The sequence below is a fragment of the Suillus fuscotomentosus genome (assembly GCF_016647785.1).
Source record: "Suillus fuscotomentosus strain FC203 chromosome Unknown F5891scaffold_8, whole genome shotgun sequence".
In the NCBI taxonomy this organism is placed as follows: Eukaryota; Fungi; Basidiomycota; class Agaricomycetes; order Boletales; family Suillaceae; genus Suillus; species Suillus fuscotomentosus.
The window spans coordinates 845,185-870,586 of NW_024539520.1; the positions used below are offsets into that span (position 1 = coordinate 845,185).

Below are 25,402 nucleotides of genomic sequence, written 5' to 3' on the forward strand. Positions count from 1 at the left end.
CGGACAATACTGGCTGCAGACTGTGCGCGGACGAGACTGGTTACAGACTCGGGGCGGGCAACATTGGCTGCAGACGCCCCATGGTCGAGCATGGCAGTCCACACCTTCGGCATCCGTCTGGGTGACAATGGAAGAGTTCTCGAGCACATTGGAAGCAATCAGCAGATACATGATTGATCCAAAATTGTCTCTACTGCCGGCTTTTCAAGTCATTCAGCAATTCAAGAGCTTGCCGGATTTCCTGATGCTTCCGGTGTTCCTGGCGTTGAGACACCAGCATCATTACAACTCAGCATCATCGTATGGTCGTGGTCCAGATATAATCCGTGCCATGAAGGCTTTTGTAAATTTCGCAAAAGGAGCACAGGAAAATAGTCGATCAGCGTCCGATGCACTCCAGTACGCATGCCAAAACTGGCCCGTCCATCTATCGCGAGCTCCCAATCCATGGGATGCTACATTGAACCATATGTTCGAAGCTTTCTGGAATCGTCATCTTGTCTCTTGGCTCGAAAGGCAGTGGTATTTGAAGGGTCTGAGGTCCTGCCTTGTCGTTTTAGCAGAAGGGCAGAAACTTGCAGAGGTATGCGTACTTCCAATGATTCTTGACTCTCGGCAGCTGACCCACGCTTGTAGGAACATCTCATCTAAGTTCCTGAATCGTTTCAATCACGAATCTTGAAGTTGTCCATTTTGATGTGATATGTCAGTCCCGTGGATAAGGCCACTCACCTATTGTTCTATGTAGACCCAAACGAGTCTCTAATATCATGACGAGATGGGTGTATTCTTATTTAGTGCCAGAAAATAAAATGCGATAATTGATTTGCACAATTGTGTTGCGCATTCTCCATGGCCATTCAAGTCATCAGTCGAGGCTGGTGCCGATCATAGTCAATCCTACTCCCCGCATTTCATGCTTTGATAGTAGGTAAGTATATGCCGACATGCATGAGCATAGCACCATCCTGATATTCTCGAATGTCGTCGAAGTTGACCTCCAGGATCAGTAGGCCTGGGCGATGATTTCGTGAATGATCACGCCAATTGTGCGAAGCATACCTCTTATTTAGAATGTAGCTGTCGAATCAGAATGTTTGAGCAAGCAGGTTAACGATACTAGTACAGCACACTTTAACTACAGGTCATATCATCAGTTCCACATGCCCTGAGCATACAGGCCCAGTATATCGCTAGCCAGCGTCGGACTATACGATGAAACATCATGCATAGTGTAAGTCTTATCCTTCTGTAATTTGTTGAGGATGCCGATAATCTCCTTTCCAAGGAAGTTTAGGAAGACAATATCAATAGGTGTGTCGGCCGTCACGTTAGGGGGGTTTGAGCCAACATAGAATGGAACATCGTAGTTGGGCAACGGGGTGTGCAGTGTATCGTCTGCATTATCAGCGTCGGGGCATGACTAAACGAGTGTTATGAGCATAGAACAAGCGCGGTATGGAACCCTTACATCTCTCGTGACATAACCAAATGATGCTTGTCCACCCCCTCCAGGACGGCCGTCTATCTCCTCCAACCTGGCACTGTCCGGAGTGTCATCGATTTCATGGCTGGAAAATATAGCTTGGGTTTCATCTCGTTTCCGTTGTATCGCCGCCGGTTTGTTCATAGCGGGGAGCAATTGGTTTGCGATCCCAGATGTAACATTAGCAATGTATAGGAACGAATCCTGATACGGCATGATCGTTAGTTGATCGTTCTTGGTGAACGATCCTTTCAAGAGGTCGAACCGTAGAGCCCATGAATCGATTATAATGATGTTTGGAATGGAATCGCGAGTATTGTTAATAGCGAGTGCGTATGGAACAGCCTAATGAGCGCGTCAATACCTGCGCAATTTACTTCACTACAAACTCGGCACTTACATCTTCGATGAAGAGAGATACAAGAGACCCGTTGGAAGGATAAGGGTTACTAGCGCACAATGGTTGAGCTTGAGCGATAATACTACACAATGGGCACCCACTAAGACAAGGTATAATCTTGCTGAGCTGTTCCGTACAGGTGGGATAAGTTAAAGCGAGCCGCAAGCTCCTCTAGGCCACGGGTGATCGATCGTCCGTGGAAGGTATCAAATGTTCGGTTTGAGGTTCGAGTGTGGTACTAAGTAGGAGTCATGCGCAAGATTAGGCTAGCGGGGGAAACCCAAAAGTTCGGTAAAATACCTCGTAGGTCACACGGTTCTGGTCAAGATATCTCCTTGTGAAAGTAACCTTGTCACTGTTGTGCTTGGCAGCATCGAGGTCTGCGCCTAATTTTCTGGTGTTAGGTGTCTGAGATACAGTATTGTTATAAAATCGTACTCATCCAGCCTAGAAGATCATGTCAGACGATATTCCTTACTCATATTTGCAATTTACGCACCGATTGTTTCCATGTAGCGTCCGCTTTCGATACCCATGGATCGACCATCGTACTGTCGACAATCACGGATGTGGGTATGTCCTAGATCTACAATGAGCATGTCATTTGGAATGATCAAGATGGCGGCCTCCACCTCCAAATATTAGTATGGGTGTTAGAGGGTGTACAGCCCGTACAGCGTTGATAACAGTAGGCCCTGGATGAACGTTTCATTGGATTATCGTTTGACAAACATCTCAATGGCATACAGCTATCATTGGAAACAGGCATATGTCTGCAGTCGCATTAATGGAATATTTCCTTCGGCAACAAGGAATTTGCCTACCCGATAAGCACGAACGCGTCAGGCTCTTCTGCAATGGCCTCAACGAACTACAAACAGACATTAGGACGCCATGTCTCAATCACTCAAACGCATTGAATAACGTACCCACTGCTCCTTGACCATATCACCGACAGCTTGCACAGTCGTGTTCACATCGTTCCCAGTAAAATCGAATATGACTCCAAGAGAAGTGATACGACGGCCTCTGCCGTGTCAAATGAGTAAGAGTCCCCCCTCAAAGTTAACATGATCACTTACTTCCGTGTAGTGAACTTGGTGTAGCGGTCTGCAAGAATAAACGTTAACAGCAGCAACAATCATTTTGAATCCGAACTCACTGCCTACTGGGACACTCTCAGGCTTGCCGTCTGAATTGAAAACAGTGATGTTGACGTTAGAGGTCAAGTACCGCCCAGCGAGGTGAGGGACAAAGTTGGTATACCTGCAGAGCATTTGGGGCATTTTGGTAAGCCGTTTCCGAGTTTGCGAAGATGTTTGTGGGACATTCGTCCATAGAACAAGTATTGAGGAGTGATACAGACAGTCAGTAGTGTGAGCATACCAAACACAGTTAATGGGGAATAGAAAAGACGCATCATATAATGCGGGACGTGACAAAAGAAGAAGAAAAGCAAAATTTGTGTCAAGTTAAAGAAGATTCGTTCAAAATGGTTATAACGCACATATCGTACGTATCCGCATAACCATACAATTCGTGGCTATAAAAGGGAGATTGAGGAGACGAATTAGGAGAGGACTCGGACTACAAATTCAACACCTACTTTCCGATGGTCATGAGATCGTAGGGGAGGCGCTCGATGAACTTGTTCGACTATGAATGGCGCATCCGACATGTCAGCATTAGTTATATATATCACCCGTGAATAGAACGGACCTCGTGTGCGTCGACATCACCGGGAGGATATCCATCAGAAAGACCGGTCCCTGGGAAACGCGAGTTGGATCGTGTTTCAGATGATGAGTGGTTGCACATACCGTCATGTAGATCACCTGAGTCTATCAAAAGAAGGTCGACATCCTTATGCTGCGATAGGAATTATACGTGATGAGCACACGAGTTCAGATTGATGGACGAACGAGGGCGATTTGCTTCATGTGAGTCACAAAGCTAGCAAAGTCTCCGAGATCCCCACTAGAATTCGCACGAGGTGGGTGAGTGACGGTGGCTCAAGGTAGTTGCGCTGTGAACACCAACCTGTAGTATGGTTCAGCCCAGGACGACTTCTGGTGCCCGAGTAGCCAACCATGCGTGTCGGTGGTGTGGATGACGTTCAAGTCCCCCCAGACAAGAGGACGGTATGGAGGTGTGAGTGGAACCTGCGGGTACTCACGCCTTTCCAAATGTTGATGAGCATGGCTGTCGCGAGCGTGCAAGTGATCGTCCGCGCAAGCAGCACTACGGAGTGCAAGACCCAGGAGAATAGCAGGAGTTAACTTGAAAATCATACCCGAGACCCCTGAAAATGAAGCTCAAAATATCACTGCCTTTATACCACGAACTGACCTCGGATATGAATGATGCTTTCTGACATTTTGACGCGCCGGGGCCCCTCCCCTCAATTGCCTAACCTTCAAACAGCTGGTCTGCCAATCATGGATATCAAATGGACAACATGCCCCGGCAGGGACAGAAGTGCGATGATGGTGATGGAGGAACTTCAGTGTTCAAAGTCGACTCGTTCACAGAAATTTGAGAAACCAAATCCCACTGTCGGCCGCTCGGCTAACAGAGCTATTTCAAATGACGGACGCAGTGTTTGGGAAGTTCGAAGGATTTGTTATTTATAATTTGGTTCGGTCTCTTGAAGGATGCCGGATTAACTTTTGAACCTTTAGCCTTGCTTTAGTCCATCTGCATCTATGACGAACACTTACCTTGACTCTTGCTTCAAAGATTACGGTATAAAGCATCGTTCAGAGAATAATTATCCGAATCTACATCACTCAATCCGGAACAACGTGATCCCCTTGCAATTGCTCACGCCCGCGGTGCCTTAATGAACAACTTCAGTCTCCTCGTGTTGTCCTCGTGTTCTGGCATCCTGTCTCCTTGCTCGGCTCACCAAGGTACGGACCATCGGACTCGTAGATGCCGATATATCATGAGCGCATATAGAAAACTTGAAGATTGGGGAGAATTTCTGTATTTATATAACTAAGACCAATGGTCAGACGCGGCGCTCTGCGGGGTGTATCAAAATTAATACGAATAGCTGACGAGGTTCGTGTTTGTGATATAGGTTTGCTGACATTTTGGAATATACACAGTTGATAGAATTCTGAAATGTCGAATCACTCAACTTGAGGCTCCCGCGGAGTAAAACCATCGCCGTCGCTCGGTCATCCACATTCAAGCACAAACGTGTATGATCTTGGCTGTCGCGAGTACGTCTTCCTCTTAGAGACGCGGCACATGGGTTATTAAGGATGAGTACATCGGCCTTCTACCTGCGATCCAGCTGCATGAGAATACAAGTTTCAAACAAGAGAATACCCACACTCTATGTTTTTATCGAGGATGAAATATTTAATCACAAGCCGACTCGCACCCGTGTCAAGGTTCGTCGAGGTTGTATTTGAAGAGGTCTTGTATACAAACAAATCCGATATCTGGAGTTTGGGTTGATCAGGCGGACCAAATTCAAATCCCAGGAAATAGATCGCACACCATGCATCCAAACGCCCAAATGTCGACTTTCTCATTCCACGGGCCATTGAGAGTGGTTTAGAGCGCAAGCAGAGATCTCGTCGGTTGTGTGAACATGTGCAGGTTGCGCTATTGGATGCCACATGTCAGTCCTCCTACATGCCCTGAAAAACAGATCATTTTCACCGTTCCCGAAAATCTGTAACAATGGAGTTGTGCATCATGGCCTCAAGCGAACTTAGAGAGGGACTGAGAGACGACAACGACTCGGAATGGAGGTAAGAAGGGTGGGAATAAACTTTAAAGTCCCTAGGAACGACACACCTAACCAGTTTGTTTCATCTGCCCCGGAACACAGGAAACAATCCACCACTACCTTTTTGATTGTCCTCAATACAGACAGGAACGTCACTTCTTCGCCAATGCCCCCCGTCGCGATGCCACCTCGATCTCCTACATCCCTCACATCCGAAAAGGCCATCCCACACCTCAGCAGTTCGGGACGCTTCAAGCCGACCTTCGGTGAGCTGTAGATACTATTTGCCAACTAATTGACCCACACAAATAATTATACTCCACTACAAAAGGGTGGTCGCGTCTCACCGCGTCGCTGTCGGCACCAACGGAAGACTAGTAGACTCATTGGAATAGAAGAACCGAACCGCAACGTTACAACGCACGTTCAGCCATCACCCGCGAGCTCTAACTAATTTAAACTAACACTTCTTCGCCGCAGTTCTCCTTTTGTCCTTACTTGCATCCTCTGATGCAAGAAAAAAAAAACTTTAAAGTCCGATTTACATAGCATCACCAGGGCTATGATCACCTTCGATGCGATACGTTCCACTCACTTTTTGACTTCTCGCACTGCATATGACACATGAGGCCTCAGTATTGTTTCCTAACAACTTGAGCTCTTTCAAGTTGCCAGTGCACGAGTAACAGGTGTGTAGCCTTCGCTCGTACTAATGCTTTCTTCGCGGCGTTGCCTTATGTTAACAAGCTTTGTACCTCGTACTTGTCTGCCTACAAAGAGTTAACAATCTAGGCATAGCCAGCAACCTCTGTAGCTGCACCCCCTGAACTCGCCCGAGCTCGAACAAAGCTCAACGATTTTCTATATAAGGAACTATGGCACCGGGTGACCGAGTCGATCATTGATCAAGTGATCGTCAACTTTCACACCCACGTTGCAATATTAAAGATTCTGCACTTACCACTCATTAATCATCCTTATCGCATAGCCTACCACAGCCCGAAGAGGACGCGAATTGCCTGGAAGCGGAGCTTACGCAACTGCAACATCTATGCGGAATGCACAATACCTCTATCCCATTTTGGTTATCTAGAAAGCACTGGATAGTGGTATACGTATATATGGCGTGAATGTTATTGTCATACGTCTGTCTACCAAGTCCGCCTCTCACCCACATCCATTCTCTCCCAATATGACCATAGTCTTACATAATCCCACTTGGTGGCCGGTCATCAATGCATATCGTTTTTCCAGCTATTTTTCAGGTTCGTGGAGAGCAGTCGGATTCTGAAGATGACGTCTCAATTTAACGTTGGCTGCGGTTTCGCAGTTGCCGCCTTTGTTATAGTGACGTATGATTGGGGTGAGCATGATAACAAAAAAGGACTGCTGATATCTTACAAGTGTTTTTCAGCACTTACATTCGCACAAGAGGTATGTCGATACTATGACCGGAGTAGCCAGCCATCCCGCTAAGAATCCTTCCATAGGTTGAACTGGTCTGGGTGAGTAGAGTCTCATGTCGGAGGAACAACCATGAAGATACGCTTAATTACAGAGGCAACGTTGGTCCTTGATGACAGTTCTGTATCTCGGTGTATGTAGCCTGTTTGTCGTGATTGTGATGCAGTGCTGACTTGAAAGTATCCTAGGTGCGCTACCTTGGAATTGTATATGCTGCGTATGTTCGGAAAGTTAAACAATCAATGCTGTGTTGATCGTCTGTCTCATAATCAGCCTGGCCATCCTATGTATATCTCCCTAGTACATCCACTGTCTTCGCTTCTTCTGACAAACGGTATACAGCCCATATTCCGACCCTCTCACTAACAAATATAGTGAGTCTTCTGCGCAGATGTCTGCTATTTCCCTCCAATTAATGTTCCCTGTAGGAGTGGGTGTGGTTTCTCCTAACTATTTGGTTCTCTACTGACTGCCATGCTATATTGCCACAGATGTGAGTCTGTTTGGAGTGTGCTACCTGAGGTTGATCCCTGACTGGATTCGTCAGGCTGGATTGTCTACGTCCTATGGAATTGGACGGGTGTTGTGGAATTTGCGATGCTGTGTGGTGAGCCTGGCACTTGTAAGACCTCAGTGATATTGACTGGAACACGCTGCAAGTCATCATCGTCACTCGGCTGCATGCCATGTATCAACGATCCAGAAAGATCCTAATATTTCTCATTGTCAGCATCCTGGTCTTCAACATTTTCGATGGAGTGGTAGCTGTAATGGCAATGGTACATGCTTCAGGGGGTACGCTAAATCGTGGATGAAAAATAACGTGCATGGGGCTCACTGATGAATATCAGAGGAAATTGTCTTTTCCGGCGCTCATCAGTGCTGGATTACCCTCACGGGAGATATCCGACTTCTGAATTCTGTTACTTGGATACTCGGAACTGTGTGGGAGGTCCTCGCGCTATGTCTCGCAGTCTGGATTGCGGTAAAACACTTCCGTGAACTGCGACGACATTCGGCAGGAGGGTTTATCAGGGACTGTTTCACGGTGTTGATAAAAACTCATGTGCTTTACTTTGCGAGGTAAGCTTATATTGTCATTATTATTCCTTTTTTCCACTGAAGGGTCGGACTTGGTAGCTGTGTCGCTGTTTTGTGCTTCAACCTCGTTCTTGATTTCTCTCCAACATTCTCAAAGGTATGTCGATCTTCGACTTCTATACATGCTACTATGTTTCATCATTTCTATAGTTCCACAAATCTCTGAGAATCCAGACTTTTTATGGGTTGCTTCAGATTTTGGCGATCATGCAGTTGTTTGTGCTGGGACCACGACTGATCCTTGATGTTCGAGAATTTAACGCTAAACTCGTGGTTGACTCCGACGCAGCAACCGACATGATCTCTATCGTTTTCCAAGAGCGTGTGCATATATCGACTAGCAGTAGTGTGTAATGCTTAGTGAAGTTGGCGCGGACGGTTGTCTGGTGCTTGCAGGGAGCACGGGAAATTTGTTTTTTTGGTCTCTTTTCCAAGCCTTGTTGCGGTGCTCAAGTAATTATTTGGTGTCATGAAGTAGATTTCAAGGAGACAGGTTTGGGCAGTATTCTCTTCATATTATGTGTTCGAATCATTCGTTGTAGGTCCTGGCATTAACAATTATTTGAACCAATATCCTTGATATCCCTACTGTACTAACGAAGGAAAGGAGTGTACTGAACGGCAAAGCGGAGGAGCAATATATGCTTATAGGCTGTGAATGCGACTTTGTTTTGGTTTATTTATTACTACGTTGGCTTAGTGCGGGTGCCGGGTAATGTAGCTTGCCGGAATGACCCGGCACCAAACGTCCAGCTGAGCGGTAGCGTTATTCGCTTGCGGTAGTCGTTCTTTTCCTCCTTCACCAACGTCGAGTTCGTCGTACCGTTCGTACATCCTCACTCGCACATATACCAATCCTTCTTTAGACCCACCCGCCACTCCCTCATAATTTTGCCCGCTACCTGTTACTTAATCAGCCAATAGTTCATCCCATGTCAATAATATTAAACTCGTAGCTCAGCTCAAATTGTCGAAACGACAAAAGGGTGGTCATGTCTCACCGCCTCGCTATCGGCACCAACAGAAAACTAGTAGACTCATTGGAATAGAAGAACCGAACTGTAACGTTACAACGCACGTTCAGCCATCACTCGCGAGCTCTGACTAACACTTCCTCACCTCAGTTGTTGCCCCACCCTCTGATGCAAAAAAAAACTTTCAAGTCCGATTTACATAGCATCACCAGGGCTATGATCACCTTTAGGCTTTGATGCGATACGTTCCACTCACTTTTTTTTTGACTTCTCGCACTGCATATGACACATGAGGCCTAGGCCTCAGTATTGTTTCCTAACAACCTGAGCTCTTTGCTAGTGTACGAGTAATAGGTGTGTAGCCTACACTCGTACTAATGCTTTCTTCGCGTCGTTTTCCGTTAACAAGCTGTTGTACCTCGTACTTGTGTACCTACAAAGAGTTGACAATCTAGGCATAGCCAGCAACCTCTGGTTGCACCACCTAAACTCGCCCGAGCTGGAACAGTTTAATGATTTTCTATATAAGGAACTATGGCACCGGGCGACCGAGTCGATCATTGCTCAAGTGATCGTCAACTTTCACACCCACGTTGCAAAATTAAAGATTCTGCACTTACCGCTCATTAATCATCCTTATCGCATAGCCTGAGCCTACCACAGCCCGATGACCGAAAAAGAGGACGCGAATTGCCTGGAAGTGGAGCCTACGCAACTGCAACATTTATGCGGAGTGCGCAACTACCTCGATCCCATTTCGGTTATCTAGGAAGCACTGGATAGTGGTATACGTATATATAGCGTGAATGCTATTGTCATACGTCTACCAAGTCCGCCTCTCACCCACATCCATTCTCTCCCAATATGACCATAGTCTTAAATGATCCCACTTGGTGGCCGACCATCAGTGCATATCGTTTTTCCAGCTGTTTTTCAGGTTCGTGGAGGGCAGTTAGATGTCATGGTTAAAGCTCAATCTAACCTTGATGGTGGTTTCGCAGTTGCGGCATTTGTTGTAGTGACGTATGATTGAGGTGAGCATGATGATATTCAAGGACTGCTGATATCCTACAACTTGAAGTATTTTCAGCACTTACATTCGGACAAGAGGTATGTCGATCCTATGCCCAGAGCAGCCTTCCCTCTAAGAATGCTTTTATAGGTCGAATTGATCTGGGTGAGTGGAGTCTCACGTCACAGGGACAACCATGAAAATACACTTAATCACAGAAGCAACGCTGGTCCCTAATGACAGTCCTGTATATCAGTGTATGTAGCTTGCCTGTTACGGTTGTCATGTTGTGCTGACTAGAGAGTATCTTAGGTGCGCTACCTTGGAATCTTATATGCTGCGTATGTTTGGAAGGCTAAATAATCGATGTCGCACTAATTGTATATCTCTCATAATCAGCTTGGCCATTCCAAGTATGTTTCCTTGGTACATTCATTATCTTCGCTTCGTCTGACCAGCTGCGGCATACAGTTTATCTTCCCACCATCCCGCTGACAGACACAGTGAGTCTTCTGCGCAGATGCCTGCTATATCTCTCCAATTAACCGTGGTGCACTGTAGGGGTGGGTGTAGTTCTTTCCTAACTTCCTAGTTCTCTAATGACGGCCACACAATACTTCCACTGCGGCACAGATGTGAGTCTGTTTGGAGTGCGTGCTAGTGCTAGTCACTGAATGGATCCCTCAGGCTTGATTGTGTATGAGCTATGGAGTTCGATGACTGTCCTGGTATTTGCAATGCTATGGGGTGAGCTTGGCACTTGCGAGACCTCAGTGATATTGACTTGACTGGAACATGCTGCAAGTCATCAGCGTCGCTCGGTTGTATGCCATGTATCAAGGATCCAGAACGATCCTGATACTTCTCATTGTCACCCTCCTGATTGTCAACATTTTCGATGTAGTGGCAGGTGTACTGGAAAGCCTACATGTTTCAGGGGGTACGCTTAATTATGAATGAAAAATAACGTGCATGGGGCTCACTGATGAATACCAGAGGAATCCATTCTCTCCGGCACTTATCAGTGCTCGATCAATTCTGGGGAAGATGTCCCATTTCTGAATTACATTTCTTGGATAGTCTCCATTTCGTGGGAGGTTCTCGCACTGTCTCTCGCAGTTTGGATTGCGGTAAAACACTTCCGTGAACTGCGACGACATTCGGCAGGAGGGATTATCAGGGACTGTATCACGGTGTTGATGAAAACTCACGTTGTTACTTTGCGAGGTAAGCTCATATTGTGATTATTGTTCCTTCTTTTCCACTGAAGTCGGACATGGTAGCTTTGTTGCCGTTGCTTGCATTTGCATCATTCTTGATTTCTCTTCAATATCCTCAGCGGTATGTCAATCTTTCACTTACTTCTGCATGCGACCACGATTCATCATTTCTATAGGACCAGATTTCCCTGGGAACTCAGACTTTTAGTGGCTTACTTCAGATTTTGGAAGTCGCACAGATGTTTGTGCTGGGACCACGACTGATCCTTGGCATTCGAGAATTTAACGCTAAACTCGTGGCTGACTCCGACGCAGCAACAGGCATGATCTCAATCGTTTTCCAAGAGCGTGTGCAGATAACGACTAGCAGTAGTGTGTAATGCTCGTTGAAGTTGACGCGGATGGTTGTCTGGTGCTTGCAGGGAGCACGGTAATTTTTTTTCTCTATTTCAAACCTTGTTGCGGTGCTCAAGTACTTATTTGGTGTCATGACGTAGATTTCAAGGAGACGGGTTTGGGCAGTATTCCGAGTCTCTTTATATTATGTGTTCGAATTATTTGTTGTAGGCCCTGATATTAACAATCATCTCAACCAATATCCTGGTGTACTAACGAAGGAAAGGAGTGTACTGAACGGGAAAGCGGAGGAGCGAGCTATGCTTGTAGGCGATGTCGCCGGAACGTTAGTGTGCAAGTTCCAATTCGCTCTTGCTTCTCATCCCGGATGACAACTTGTGACTCACTGGTACTCACCTTTGGCCGCCTTGTAGTATATGTATATAGGCAGTACTAAACTTCTACCTGGTTGTATTCATCACGATTTTGTGCAGCATCAGGATTATCACGTCGTGTGGGAATGTACAGGCCCGCTGCATGGACGCATATTGTTATCTGGTCTGGCGGATGTTTTGAGGCAGTGCGTGTCAGACAAACACATCAACATAATAACGCGTCGTATATGCAACACGATCACTGGGAGGAATATTGAGACTAGGTAAGATATGGATACCACTAGAGAGCGGAACACTCATGTGAGACCAGTTGAACAGGATGTGTTTGATGATGTGCTTAGCACACCTCTCGTTTAACATGCGACTGTCAATTCAGAATGGTGGGGTGAGGAGGTTAACTATACTAGTACAGCGTACTACAACTACAGACTATACCATCAGTTCCACATGGCCTGAGCATACAGGCCCAGTATATCGCTAGTCAGCGTCGGACTATACGATAAAACGTCATACATCGTATAAGTCTTATCCTTCTGTATGCTGTTGAGGATGCCGATCATCTCCTTTCCAAGGGAGTTTAGGAAGACAACATCAATAGGTGTGTCGGCCGTCACGTTTGGGGGGTTTGAGCCAGAGTAGAGTGGAACCGGGTAGTGGGGCAACGGGATGTGCAGTGTATCGTCTGCATTATCAGCGTCGGGGCATGACTAAACAAACAAGTGTCATGAGCATCGAACAAGCACGGCATTGAACCCTTACATCTCTCGTGACATAACCAAATGATGCTTGTCCACCCGCTCCAGGACGGACGTCTATCTCCTCCAACGAGGCACTGTCCCGAGTATCATCGACTTCATAACTGGAAAATACAGCTTGGGTTTCATCTCGTTTCCGCTGTATCGCCATCAGCTTGTTCATGGCGGGGAGCAGTTGGTTTGCGATCCCAGATGTAACATTGGCAATGTATAAAAACGAATCCTGATACGGCATGATCGTTAGTTGATCGTTCTTGGTGAACGATCCCTTCAAGAGGTCGAACCGTAGAGCCCATGAATCGATGATAATTATGTTTGGAATGGAAGCGCGAGTATTGTTAATAGCGAGTGCGTATGGGATAGCCTAATGAGCGCGTCAATACCTGCACAATTTACTTCACTACAAACTTGGCACTTACATTTTCGACGAAGAAGGATACAAGAGACCCGTTGGAAGGATAAGGGTTACTAGCGCACAATAATTGAGCTGGTGGTTTGAGTGATAATATTACATAATGGGCACCCACTAAGTCAAGGTATAATCTTGGCCAGCTGTTCCGTACAGGTAGGACAAGTTAAAGCGGGCCGCAAGCTCCTGTAGGCCATGAGTGATCGATCGTCCGTGGATGGTATCAAATGTTCGGTTTGAGCTTCGAGTGTGGTACTAAGTAGGAGTCATGCGCAAGATTAGGCTAGCGGGAGAAACCCAAAAGTTCGATATAATACCTCGTAGGTCACGCGGTTCTGGTCAAGATATCTCCTTGTGAAGGTAACGTTGTCACGGTTGTCCTTGGCAGCATCGAGGTCTGCGCCTAATTTTCTGGTGTTAGGTGTCTGAGGTACAGTATTGTAATAACATCGTACTCATCCAGCCTGGAAGATCATGTCAGACGATATTCCTTACTCATCTTTGCAATTTACGCACCGATTGTTTCCATGTAGCGTCCGCTTTCGATACCCATGGATCGACCATCGTACTGTCGACAATCACGGATGTGGGTATGTCCTAGATCTACAATGAGCATGTCATTTGGAATGATCAAGATGGCGGCCTCCACCTCCAAATATTAGTATGGGTGTTAGAGGGTGTACAGCCCGTACAGCGTTGACAACAGTAGGCCCTGGATGAACGTTTCATTGGATTATCGTTTGACAAACATCTCAATGGCATACAGCTATCATTGGAAACAGGCATATGTCTGCAGTCGCATTAATGGAATATTTCCTTCGACAACAGGGAATTTGCCTACCCGATAAGCACGAACGCGTCAGGCTCTTCTGCAATGGCCTCAACGAACTACAAACAGACATTAGGACGCCATGTCTCAATCACTCAAACGCATTGAATAACGTACCCACTGCTCCTTGACCATATCACCGACAGCTTGCACAGTCGTGTTCACATCGTTCCCAGTAAAATCGAATATGACTCCAAGAGAAGTGATACGACGGCCTCTGCCGTGTCAAATGAGTAAGAGTCCCTCCTCGAAGTTAACATGATCACTTACTTCCTTGTGGTGAACTTGGTGTAACGCTCTGCAGGGATAAACGTTAGCAGCAGCAACAATCAGTTTGAATCCGAACTCACTGCCTACTGGGACACTCTCAGGCTTGCCGTCTGAATTGAAAACAGTGATATTGACGTTAGAGGTCAAGTACCGCCCAGCGAGGTGAGGGACAAAGTTGGTATACCTACAGAGCATTTGGGGCATTTTGGTAAGCCGTTTCCGAATTTGGGAAGATGTTCGTGTGGCATTCCATAGAACAGGTATTGAAGAGTGATGCAGACAGTCAGTAGTGTGAGCATACCAAACACAGTTTAATAAGGAATAGAACAGACGTATCATGTCATGCGGGATGTGTCAACAAGTCAGCAAAGATATGGCAGAGATAACAAGTTGCGCCAAATCATCAAAAACGTGACAAAAGAAAAAAAAGCAAATTTGTGTCAGTTAAAGAAGATTCGTTCGAAATGCTTATAACGCACATATCATACGTATCCGCATAAACATACAATTCGTGGCTATAAAAGGGTGATCGAGGAGGGGAATTAGGAGAGAACTTGGACTACAAACGCAACACCCACTTTCCAATGGTCATGAGATCGTAGGGGAGGCGCTCAACGAACTTGTTTGACTATCGATGGCGCATCCGACATGTCAGCATCAGTTATATATCACTCATGAATAGAACGGACCTCGTGTGCGTCGACATCACCGGGAGGATATCCATCAGAAAGACCGGTCCCTGGAAGACGTGAGTTGGATCGTGCTTCAGATGATGAGTGATTGCACATGCCGTCATGTAGATCACCTGTATCTATCAAAAGAAGGTCGACATCCTTATGCTGCGATAGGAATTATACATAATCAGTGCACGAGTTCAGATTGATGGACGAACGAGGGCGATTTGCTTCATGTGAGTCACAAAACTAGCAAAGTCTCCGAGATCCCCACTAGTAGAATTCGCACGAGGTGGGTGAGTGACGGTGGCTCGAGGTAGTTCGCTGTGAACACCAACCTGTAGTATGGTTCAGCCCAGGACGTCTTCTGGTGCCCGAGTAGCCAACCATGCGTGTCGGTGGTGTGGATTACGTTCAAGTCTCCCCAGACAAGAGGACGGTATGGAGGTGTGAGTGGAACCTGCGGGTACTCACGCCTTTCCAAATGTTGATGAGTATGGCCGTCGCGAGCGTGCAAGTGATCTCCCGCGCAAGCAGTGCTACAAAGTGCAAGACCCAGGAGAATAGCGGGAGTTAACTTGGAAATCATACCGAAGACCCCTGCTTAGGTCGAGCTCAAAATATCACTGTCTTTATACCACAACATTCTCGGAACCGACCTCGGATTGGACATCCTTTTTGATTGGCGCCGCCCCAATCATTGCCTAACGTTTAGCCTTCGAACAGCTGGTGTGCATCATGAGTATCAAATGGATAACGTGCTTCGGCAGGAGCTGAAGTGCCATGATGATGGAGTTTTGATGTTCAAAGTCGACTCGTCCACAGAAATTTGACAAAGCAAATCCCACATGCAGGGAAACGTTACTCGGGTAACATGTTCATACGAGTTATTGGGCGCAGTGTTTAAATGATCAACGGCTGACTACGCTCTGATGCCGTGATATTCGGTTCGGTCTCTTGAAGCTTGCCGGATGAACAGAATGATTCCTTTATTAGCCCCTCCCAATCCCGAGATACTATCTATCACGAACACTTAGCTTAACTAGACTTTCTTCGAAGATTACGGTCCAAAGCATCCATCCGAGAAGAATTATCTGAATCTACTACATCACTCAATGGAACAATGTGATCCCCTTCCTTCCTCGCGCCCACGGTGCCTCAATGAACAAATTCAATCTCGTGTTCTGGCATCTCGTTGCTCGGCTCACCGTCTCGTTGCTCGGCCTACCGTCTTTCTAGGTACGGGTCATCGAACTCGTAGATGCCTGATGTCGACGATCACGCCTAGAAACCTCGAAGATTGGAGACAGAATTTCTGTACTATATGTTGAATCACTCAACTTGAGGCTGCCATCAGGGATCCCGCGGAGTGACTCCATCTCGGTCATTCACATTCAAGCGCAAACGTGCATGATCTTGGCTGTCGCGAGTACGTCTTCCTCTTAGAGACGCGGCAAATGGGTTGTTACTAAGGATAGATACATCGGCCTTCTACCAGAGATCCAACTGCATGAGTAATGTAAAAGAAACCAGAGAATACTCACAGAACGGGTTGTCTATGTTCTCATCGAGGATGAAATATTTAGTCACGGGCCAACTCGCACCCGTGTCAAGGTTCGTCGAGGTTGTATTTGGAGAAGAGGTCTTGTATACAAACAAATCCGATAAGTTCAAATATCTAAAGTTTGGGTTGATCAGGCTGACCGAATTCAAACTACAGGAAATAGATCGCATACCATGCATCCAAACGCCCAAATGTTGACGTTCCCATTCCACGGGCCATTGAGAATGGTTTAGAGTGCAAGCGGAGATCTCGTCGGTTGTGAACATCTGCAAGTTGCGCTATTATGTGCCACATGTCAGTCCTGCTACATGCCCTGAAAAGTACATCGTTTTTCTCCCGAAAATCCGCAACGATGGAGTTGCGCATCATGGCCTCGAGCGAAGTTAGAGAGGGACTGAGAGACGACGGTCTGGACAACGACTCAGGATGGAGGATGGCGTCAAGCTTGGTCCCCTTCGGTGAAGACTGCAATATTTTATGTGAGTGAGTCCATATCAAACATGATGTTATCCTGCTTGATATCCGTATACATTATCTCAAGTGCGTGCGTATGCGCAAAGACGGTGCAAGATGTTTCTTTTCGAGTGACCGGAGAGATTTAACATCTCCACCCAAAACGTCTGTGACTCGGACAAAGCATAGATGGTACCCGTCTCGATCCTTTCCAGATTGTTCAAACAAGAGATGAAGATGAAGGCAATGACTCGACGTGAGGCTGGCCCATGGTAGAGACCAAAAGTTGGGCGTTTGAGAGCAGGTAGCTGCAACATTACGCCTCGTTCGGATAGACCAGTTGAATCTCCTTTCAAAGCTTTGATCACGACTACAACTGCTAGTCTCCACGCACATCTCGTCAAAAGACACCCAGATGGTGGATTTTATACCCCTCCGCTCAAGCTTGCGGTTGATTTTGAAGCCCTTCTCTGAATCTAAGGAACTGCCAGATTCGACACGAACTTGGAGATAGTCATGCCCTTGGTTACCACGACTCACGAGAACTCTTGATGGCTTCTCCACAAATTTCAGTTCACCTTCTACGCCTCTGCGTTAACATGAACGTGTTTGTGCCGAGAACGAGGTGCAGGCTAGTTGGGGGCCAGAAGACCCAATTTTCGGATGTGCTATTGTGAGATACCGCAGACTGAGGTAATGCTGATGCTTATATTTTAGAGAAATGAGATTGAAAGGCTCGAACCCGACGTTGTAAGCGGACACTGTAGTTTGTAGCATGATGGTTTTGTTGAAGATTGTTGTCAAGGAATCAAATGGGATTCACACCCTAGACAAACTCATATATAACGCGTCCTATATACAACACGATCACTGGGAGGAATATCGAGACTAGGTAAGATATGGTTGCCTACTATGACCTATAGAGAGCGGAACGCTCGTGACACCAGTTTCACAGGATGTGATTAATGATGTGCTTACGCCAGAAGTGCCAGGATATACGATCTATCTTCGTAAGTAACTAATACCATTGTGCCAAGCTGATATACAACTACTTGGTGACGGACGAGTTCTACTCTAGACATCAATGACCTCAAGCCTGTTAGACTCCCATGTAGGATACGAAGTAGAACCTGCCGCAACATGTGTCCAATTTGCATTGAGCAAATAAATTCTATCCTTGTCGAGCCATATGTCCAGTAACTCGCGAACACAGAACTTCCTTTTCGATACGACCTCGACGTAAGGCAAGGATGTTGTAATCGTCAAGTTCTCCTCTTTGACGGTGTCATCCATGACAGGACTCATTTCTATCGTAGATGACTCTTTCACCACGCGCCCAAGACCCTGTCTGTTTGTCCCAGCTATTGGGCTGAAGTCCATCAGACGTACTTCCGTACTCCCCAGGACGCGTGTCTGGCCCGCTGATTGCGAAAGCCTGCAAAACTCGATTTCCATTAACGTGGACTTTGCCTCGATATGGATACTGGAAAACACGAGTATTTGAAGGACCCCATTGTATCCATGGTATTGTCATTGTTTCTGCAACTTCGTCAAGGTCGAAGAAAATCCTCGTGGAGATGATGAAGACCAGAGAGGCAGTACCATAGGACGCAGCAAGGCATAGTAATTGATGCTTAGGGTCTGGGGTGTACCTCACCGTTTGAGGTTGGATTTGCATCTGCTCAATATCGTCCATGGGAAAGTGGCATTGTATGCACTGCAACGGGAGGGGCAATTTGAAACGTGCCATACGTCGTGACATCTTGAGATCTTCCATTAAAAAGACCTCCAGATCGTCAGCCACGATGAGCAACCTATCATTTCCGAGGAAACAAAAATCAATCTGGTTTTCAGATGGGCGGGGTGTTATCCTGCTGATGACGATCTGAATTCAAGATTAATCGTCAAGTCTTTGAACATTTCAGATCAAACCTCACCCTCCCTGGCGAGTCTTGCCAATCCCAAATCTGCAGATTCCACTCGTAATTCTTTCCATCATTGTTTGTAATAACCACGGAACGCAGCAAAGCGATATGTCTCCCACAGCACTTGAGCTTCGCACATGTTGTTTTAATGAGATCGGATTCAGATTCGGACATCTCCGCTAGAGTTAGTGTTCGTTCGGCAGCTTGAGGGTGAACACCATCACCATCTAGGGCTCTAAGGTCAATACAGACCACCTCATCTGATTCAAGAGGATTATCCTCGGAAGTAACACAATACGCGACGGCGATCAGGTTTTGTGCTAGGTCAATCAACACATCCAGGGTGACTGAGTCGGGCTCCGAACGCAATGTCTCTAGAGACCAGCAGCGCTCGATTATCCTTCGCGAGGGCTTTGGTAGTATTGGAATTATCGCAGCCAGGTCATCAGGTTCATCCCACGAGAAGAAATGCCCATGAGTCACGAGATGTTTATTAGCGTACGATGTTTCTTCTAAGGTGATTGTTTCGAAAGAGTACATGTCAGTCTTGAACCATGCGTGGGACCTGTCCTTCAAGGTCTTCAGACGGTTGCCAATAGGTGTGTAGTTGGTGTTGGGGACAGGAATTAACCGTTGGCCAATGAGTTCGATAGTGTACTGAAGCTCGGAGGAGGACATGTACGCCTGGCGAAGGGCCTTGCATACCTGCAAGAGTATTATCATCGAAATCCATCTAGAATGAGAATCACATCAACACAATTGTGACTCACAGATGTACAACGAAGAATATCTCGATAAGAAAGATACCTGAGAATGTAAAACATCAGTTCTTCAGCGAGAGATAAGAACCCTGTTTTGGGCTTCATTTCGTAGCCTACTCTTCCGACATGGCAAGGTGGACAACGAGACTCGAGCATTGGGTATGAGTGGGAAGTTATACACCAGATGTAAGGAAGATATTTAAGTGACTGACCACTGGAGCACGGCGGGAGCTTGCAAAAAAGGGTTACATAAATTGAGGTGAACCGAATGACTTGTTGCGTAGGGTATCATACATGGTAACTTACCCATATGGGACGGTAAAGGAGGTTCACCCTGTGGGAAGCAAACGTTTCGATCTGAAAAAGGCAACGGTTATTTTCTGTGACGGAACCTTTTTCGATCGACCTTCCCGATGACCGTGACGGAGACCGCTGAGCCTTCCGAGTCTGAGTCTGCAGAGACCTCACTCAATCGGATCAGCACAATTTCGCGCATTCTGAACGTCCGCATTGCAGCACTGCCCTCAAAATTAAATCGACTCGGAGGAACAACTGTCAAGTTTCTTCCTTAACAGTCTGACTACGAGAAACTATCACCACTCTAACTTTATGGTAGTGTGCCGGAAACTCGACATGATGCATATGCAATGCCTTTTGACTATCTGATTTGCGATGAAAGGTTTGGTGGGACGCAAGGTAATCGGGATTGGCGCGACCGAGCGCTGCTACAATTTTTTATGGCACTGGATCCGTAATCACTGAAAAATTCATCCGTTCAATCTCAAGCACAGGTGGTCCAAAATTTAGACTGGACACACCAGTTTCGGGAGGGAACCATTTCGTCCTCGGACTTTGACAGCAAACAATGACATTTCGTAAGTATGTTCACCCATTCCAATGGGTAAGGCCGCTAAATGTTGACAACGACTTAGAACTCGCCATATCCTCGTGTCCTCCCTCATGCACACAATGCATATGTTACGTACCATACTACCCGACACAGCATCAATACCTGCACACCCGCCTTCGTGTTGCCAACGAACGAGTTTCTCACTCTTCCACAATCCCCAGCAGGCGCACAACACCAGAACAACGATCCATCACTTCTTACGACCTCCCCCTGCCCCAGAAGGTCTATTAAGCCCTAGACTTTGATCATTGGCTAACGTTGTCGTACGTCTTCCATCAAAAATGACATCGTTCATATGGTAGCTAAGTACGCTTTCTAACCTAACTAGCACTTCCCCGGACAATTCTGGCATATTCTGCCACCATCGCACAATGAATCATGATCAATGTCAGTATCAGTATCTTCTATCTATTACTTCGATCGCTGACTTCATTCGCAGTGCGCCAATCACCTGAAGGCATGTGGGAGAGTCTGTCCCGCATCGCCGTTAAGAGTGCTGAGTATAACTCCCGCGAACGTCAGCCTCATCCAAAGTGTCTGGAAGGGACGCGGGTAAACCCTCTCGACTACATCTACAGATTGTTAGACGACCGAAAGAAGAGTCGTCTCATCTGGCTGCATGGCACAGCAGGCGTCGGAAAGTCTGCTATTGCATTCACTATAGCTGAAAGAATGAGAAATCTGCAAGTAACAGAAGAGGCGAACATCGAGAAGCGGCTCGCAGGCACATTCTTTTTCTCGCGCAAGCACACCGAACGCTGCACAACCGGATATTTTTTTGCGACGCTCGCATACCAGCTTGCCTGCAATTTTCCCAGCGTCCGGGAGGACTTGAACAGAACCATCCGCGAGAATCCTGCTCTTTTGGATTCCAACAAATCTCTCCGCGACCAGATGGAGGGACTCTTTCTGAAACCTCTGCAGAAGCTTCAATCTAGACTGCGCGAATGTCCGCCTTCGGCGTTCGTTGTCGATGCCCTTGATGAATGCATGTCCGAAACTGAGGTCGCAGATCTCATTTCCCTACTCGGCTACGTTCTTCGTCAACCCAATTTGCCCGTAATCCATATCCTACTCACGAGTCGCTCAGAAGCATACATCCGTGAAGCCATTCAAGTCGAAGACGTTCAGCCACTGGTGTGCGAGATACCAGTGGAAATTTCTGGAGAGGGTGTTGCTGCAATCATCTCATTAGACGGCGCAGATGTTGACGACGACATCTATATTTTCCTGGAGCACTCTTTCAGAAAGCTGCGGAGCCGATATTCAAATTTCCCCCAACCAACATCACGTGAACTTGCACGGTTGGCTAGTCGAGCGGGAAGACGTTTCATTGTAGCATCTACGATGATGAAATTCGTCGATGATGGATATCATGATCCCCGCGATCGGCTCCACCTCATGCTGGAGTTCACTAGCGAGCTGCTCCCAGGAACGGAAGTTTATAAATTATATGATCGTATTCTCGCCACATGTGCCAACCCCGCGCGAGCATACTTGCACTTATCTATTGTTGCCTCCCTTGCAAACCCTCTGTCAATCTCACAAATCGCGGAACTTCTTGGCCCTGGTGAAGGCAGGGACGTGGAGACAGTACTGGCGCAGCTACGGTCAATCATGGACATCCCTACGGACCGCAGTCTCCCAGTAAATATCTTTCACTCGTCCGTTCGTGACTACGTTCTTAACCCTTCGAACTGCAACCTCCCTGGGGTGCAATATATCAGATACCCCCACCCCCTACTCGCTCGTTCATGTCTCTACTTGATGATGCAAGCCATCCCACGAAGCACGGCCTTTTTGGATGCACTATCGCAATTGAAGACACATAGCCGGGCTATGAGACCCCACGAGCCGCAGAACTTAAAACAAGAATTGGCCTTCATCGTCGAGTCACCGACGCCATTCACAGTCCTTATAGCCCTGCAGTGGCTTCGGGGAAGTCATAAGTCAGATTTACTTTCCTGGTTAGAGACCCTTGACGGGTGCGCCTGGCTGGAGACCCAAGAGGGGAAAGACTGGCTGCAGATTCGGTGGAGGATAGACTGGCTCCAGACCCAGGGGAAGACATTCTTACCGAAGGCTCATAGCGTCCGAGACTGGCTTCTGACCCAGGGGAGGAAAGGCTCATTGACTGAGGCCTGGCCATCTTGGCTGGGGACGCAGAGCGGGAGAGATTGGCTGCAGACCCAGTCAGGGCAAGATTGGCTGCAAACCCAGTGGGGGAAAGATTGGTTGCAGACTCGGTGGGGGCAAGATTGGTTACAGACCCGGTGGGGACAAGACTGGTTACAAACCCGGCGAGGTCAAGACGCATATACCCAGCACAAGCGGGACTCGCTCCAGACCCTGAACGGAGAAGGCTGGTTGAAGACTGAGAGTGGGCGAGAATGGCTTAGGGACGAGAGCGGGAGAGAGTGGCTGCAGACCCATAGTGGACAGGATTGGCTGCAAACCCAGAGTCGACAAGACTTGCTGCCAACCCAGAGCAGACGACAGTGGTTGCAGACTCAGAGCGGGCGAGAGCGACTGAAGACCCAACCCGGACAAGAATTGCTGCAGACCCAAGGTGGGCGAGATTGGTTGAAGACCCAGAGCGGACGAGAATGGCTGCAGACCCAGAGTGGCCAAGACTGGCTGCACACGCCCCATGGTCAAGCTTGGCAGTCGACTGCTGCGGCGTCTGTCTGGGTCACAATGGAGGAATTCTCGAGGACTTTGGAAGCAGTCGGCGAGTATGCGATCGTCCCAGAATTGCTCTCACTTGCAGCTTTCCAGGCAATCCAGCAGTTCAAGAGTTTGCCGGATTTCTTGATGTTCCCGGTGTTCCTGGCATTAAGGACATCAAGATCCTTCTTCCGCCTTACCGCAGTGTCATTTCCCACCAGACATGGAGATATTCCACGCTATGATGGCCTTTGAGGGTTTTGCACACAAAGCACAGGAACGAAGTCGATCAGCGTCTGACGCGCTCAATTATGCGTGCCAGAATTGGGCGTTCCACCTCTCGCGAGCTCACGGTCCATGGGACAACATACTTAATCACCTGTTCAAATATTTCTGGAGTCACCATCTCCTCTGCTGGCTCGAAAGGCAGTGGTGTTCGAAGGGCCTCCGGTCTTGCCTTGCTATTTTATTCGAAGTGCAGAATTTTGCTTCGCCCAAAGTATAAAGGTCAGTGTGTTGTTAACGATGTTTGCGACGCAGAAAATAACCTGCACATGTGAGTAGGGACATCATCAATAAGAAAGCGGTAGATAGTATTTATTTCTCCTGCACGTTGCTCAAGTGCTTCCAGCACATACTCGCTCTAGCAGATCCTACCCTTCTTGTTTATTACAGTTGGTAAAAGCGGTACCCTGTTCCGTTTTTGATGTGACAAAGAGCTGCAGTTGGTTGGTGAAGAGCATGGCAGTGCGTTAATAAGTTATGCATTTATGACTGATTGTGTATTGAAGCGATTACCGCTGCGCGGTTCGTCTTGTGTTATATATAGTTTGTCTATTTATATACATGAATTTGTGAGAAAAAATGCGGTTGTGTCTATGAAAGCGTCAATTCAAAGCAAATCCCACTGATGATCATGATGCCCCAAGACTCGGACCCAGACAATGCCATATCCCAGGAGTCTGTGACAGACTTGCCTCCAGAATGTCCATTTCCCGGACGTTCTCATGATATGAGTCAGTACAGTTTGAAGAACAACAAATCAGGTCTTATGCCGTCACGGTCATACTATCAGGATTCAGTGCGCCCAAGTCTTCTTTTCTCCGTGTCCTTTCCTGATTGCTGTTTAGATCTAGCAGTGATGACGCTAGTACTATCTGTCAATCAGCGTTTCTCAACTAGGCTATCTCTGGCTAGACAAACCGATGCCCGTTAGCACCGCACCAATTTCTCGATGCAGATCGAAGATTCTGCATTCATCATTGTTGGCAACCTTATATGACAGCCCGATAAACAATGCAAAGAGCAAGAATGTGCGCACAAAGCGACAGATGGCCCAAGAACGAGGCGCCGAAATAGTCAACATTGAGATAGTACTATGCTCGCGCACGGGAACGTGAGTTCACTCCGTGTGAATCTTCCCTACTTTTGACGGTTTATTTCTGGTATGGCCTTGGCATGCCGACACAATTTGCCTTCTATCTTTCGCTGTGTTAGTATGTAAAGTGTTCCGCCCGTCGAAATGTTTCATGACCAACGTTTACGTTGAGCGCTAGCCCCAGTGGATCTTTGGGTAATGAACACAGGAATGGGTCAATTTCATTTTGGTGATCCAAGCACTGGACGGTAGTATATAAACTATCACCTATACGTATACCAAGTTCACCTTTCACCCTCACTCCCATTCTATACCAATATGACCATATTCTCAAATGATCCTGCTTGGTGGCCGACCATCAATGCATATCGGTTTTCCAGCTATTTTTCAGGTTCGTGGAGAGCAGTCGGATTCTGAAGATGATGTCTCAATTTAACGTTGGCTGCGGTTTCGCAGTTGCCGCCTTTGTTGTAGTGACGTATGATTGGGGTGAGCATGATCATAACATTAAAGGACTGCTGATATCTTACAAGTATTTTTCAGCACTTACATTCGCACAAGAGGTATGTCAATACTATGACCGGAGTAGCCATCCGCTAAGAACCCTTCTATAGGTTGAATTGGTCTGGGTGAGTAGAATCTCATGTCAGAGGAACAACCGTGAAAATACG

The 25,402-nt window shown here is 47.0% G+C and overlaps 4 protein-coding genes across 4 annotated transcripts; 1 reads left to right on the top strand and 3 right to left on the bottom strand.

Moving 5' to 3' along the window:
- Positions 1–1,153: 1,153 nt before the first annotated feature.
- On the bottom strand, positions 1,154–4,177 carry F5891DRAFT_944559 (Metallo-dependent phosphatase-like protein; the record flags this gene model as incomplete). The annotated part of the gene is made up of 18 exons (XM_041374563.1): positions 1,154–1,423; positions 1,472–1,831; positions 1,887–1,935; positions 1,988–2,124; positions 2,187–2,272; positions 2,386–2,466; positions 2,519–2,581; positions 2,634–2,659; positions 2,711–2,757; positions 2,816–2,915; positions 2,969–2,996; positions 3,049–3,152; positions 3,394–3,429; positions 3,493–3,542; positions 3,606–3,655; positions 3,707–3,755; positions 3,809–3,863; positions 3,927–4,177. 18 exons carry the CDS (start codon positions 4,175–4,177, stop codon positions 1,154–1,156), a joined length of 1,842 nt encoding a protein of 613 aa, XP_041230645.1.
- Positions 4,178–12,571: 8,394 nt separating this feature from the next.
- F5891DRAFT_1010764 (Metallo-dependent phosphatase-like protein) lies at positions 12,572–15,979 on the bottom strand (the record flags this gene model as incomplete). The annotated part of the gene is given in 21 exon segments (XM_041360640.1): positions 12,572–12,843; positions 12,896–13,255; positions 13,267–13,269; positions 13,314–13,359; positions 13,419–13,555; positions 13,618–13,703; positions 13,756–13,764; positions 13,817–13,897; positions 13,950–14,012; positions 14,065–14,090; positions 14,142–14,188; positions 14,247–14,346; positions 14,400–14,425; positions 14,462–14,464; positions 14,481–14,583; positions 14,879–14,914; positions 14,978–15,027; positions 15,089–15,138; positions 15,190–15,238; positions 15,292–15,346; positions 15,412–15,979. The coding sequence occupies 21 exon segments, from the start codon at positions 15,660–15,662 to the stop codon at positions 12,574–12,576; spliced, it is 1,851 nt and encodes a 616-aa protein (XP_041230646.1). The 5' UTR covers positions 15,663–15,979.
- Positions 15,980–18,178: 2,199 nt separating this feature from the next.
- F5891DRAFT_723330 (uncharacterized protein) lies at positions 18,179–20,093 on the bottom strand. Its single transcript, XM_041372966.1, has 3 exons — positions 19,786–20,093; positions 19,028–19,720; positions 18,179–18,975 (listed from the first exon to the last, which is right to left on the bottom strand). The coding sequence occupies exons 1-3, from the start codon at positions 19,930–19,932 to the stop codon at positions 18,376–18,378; spliced, it is 1,440 nt and encodes a 479-aa protein (XP_041230647.1). The 5' UTR covers positions 19,933–20,093; the 3' UTR covers positions 18,179–18,375.
- A 964-nt stretch (positions 20,094–21,057) lies between these two features.
- Positions 21,058–23,608, top strand: F5891DRAFT_1183765 (uncharacterized protein; the record flags this gene model as incomplete). The annotated part of the gene is made up of 2 exons (XM_041366342.1): positions 21,058–21,073; positions 21,126–23,608. 2 exons carry the CDS (start codon positions 21,058–21,060, stop codon positions 23,606–23,608), a joined length of 2,499 nt encoding a protein of 832 aa, XP_041230648.1.
- Between the last annotated feature and the right edge of the window lie 1,794 nt (positions 23,609–25,402).

Excerpts from the sequence above, each read along its gene's own strand:
- F5891DRAFT_723330 (XM_041372966.1), bottom strand. The coding sequence starts at position 19,932 with ATGCTCGAGTCTCGTTGTCCACCTTGCCATGTCGGAAGAGTAGGCTAC. Across the intron at positions 19,721-19,785 it reads ATATTCTTCGTTGTACATCT|GTATGCAAGGCCCTTCGCCA; the intron begins GTGAGTCACAAT and ends ATACTCTTGCAG. Across the intron at positions 18,976-19,027 it reads GGCAAGACTCGCCAGGGAGG|ATCGTCATCAGCAGGATAAC; the intron begins GTGAGGTTTGAT and ends TCTTGAATTCAG.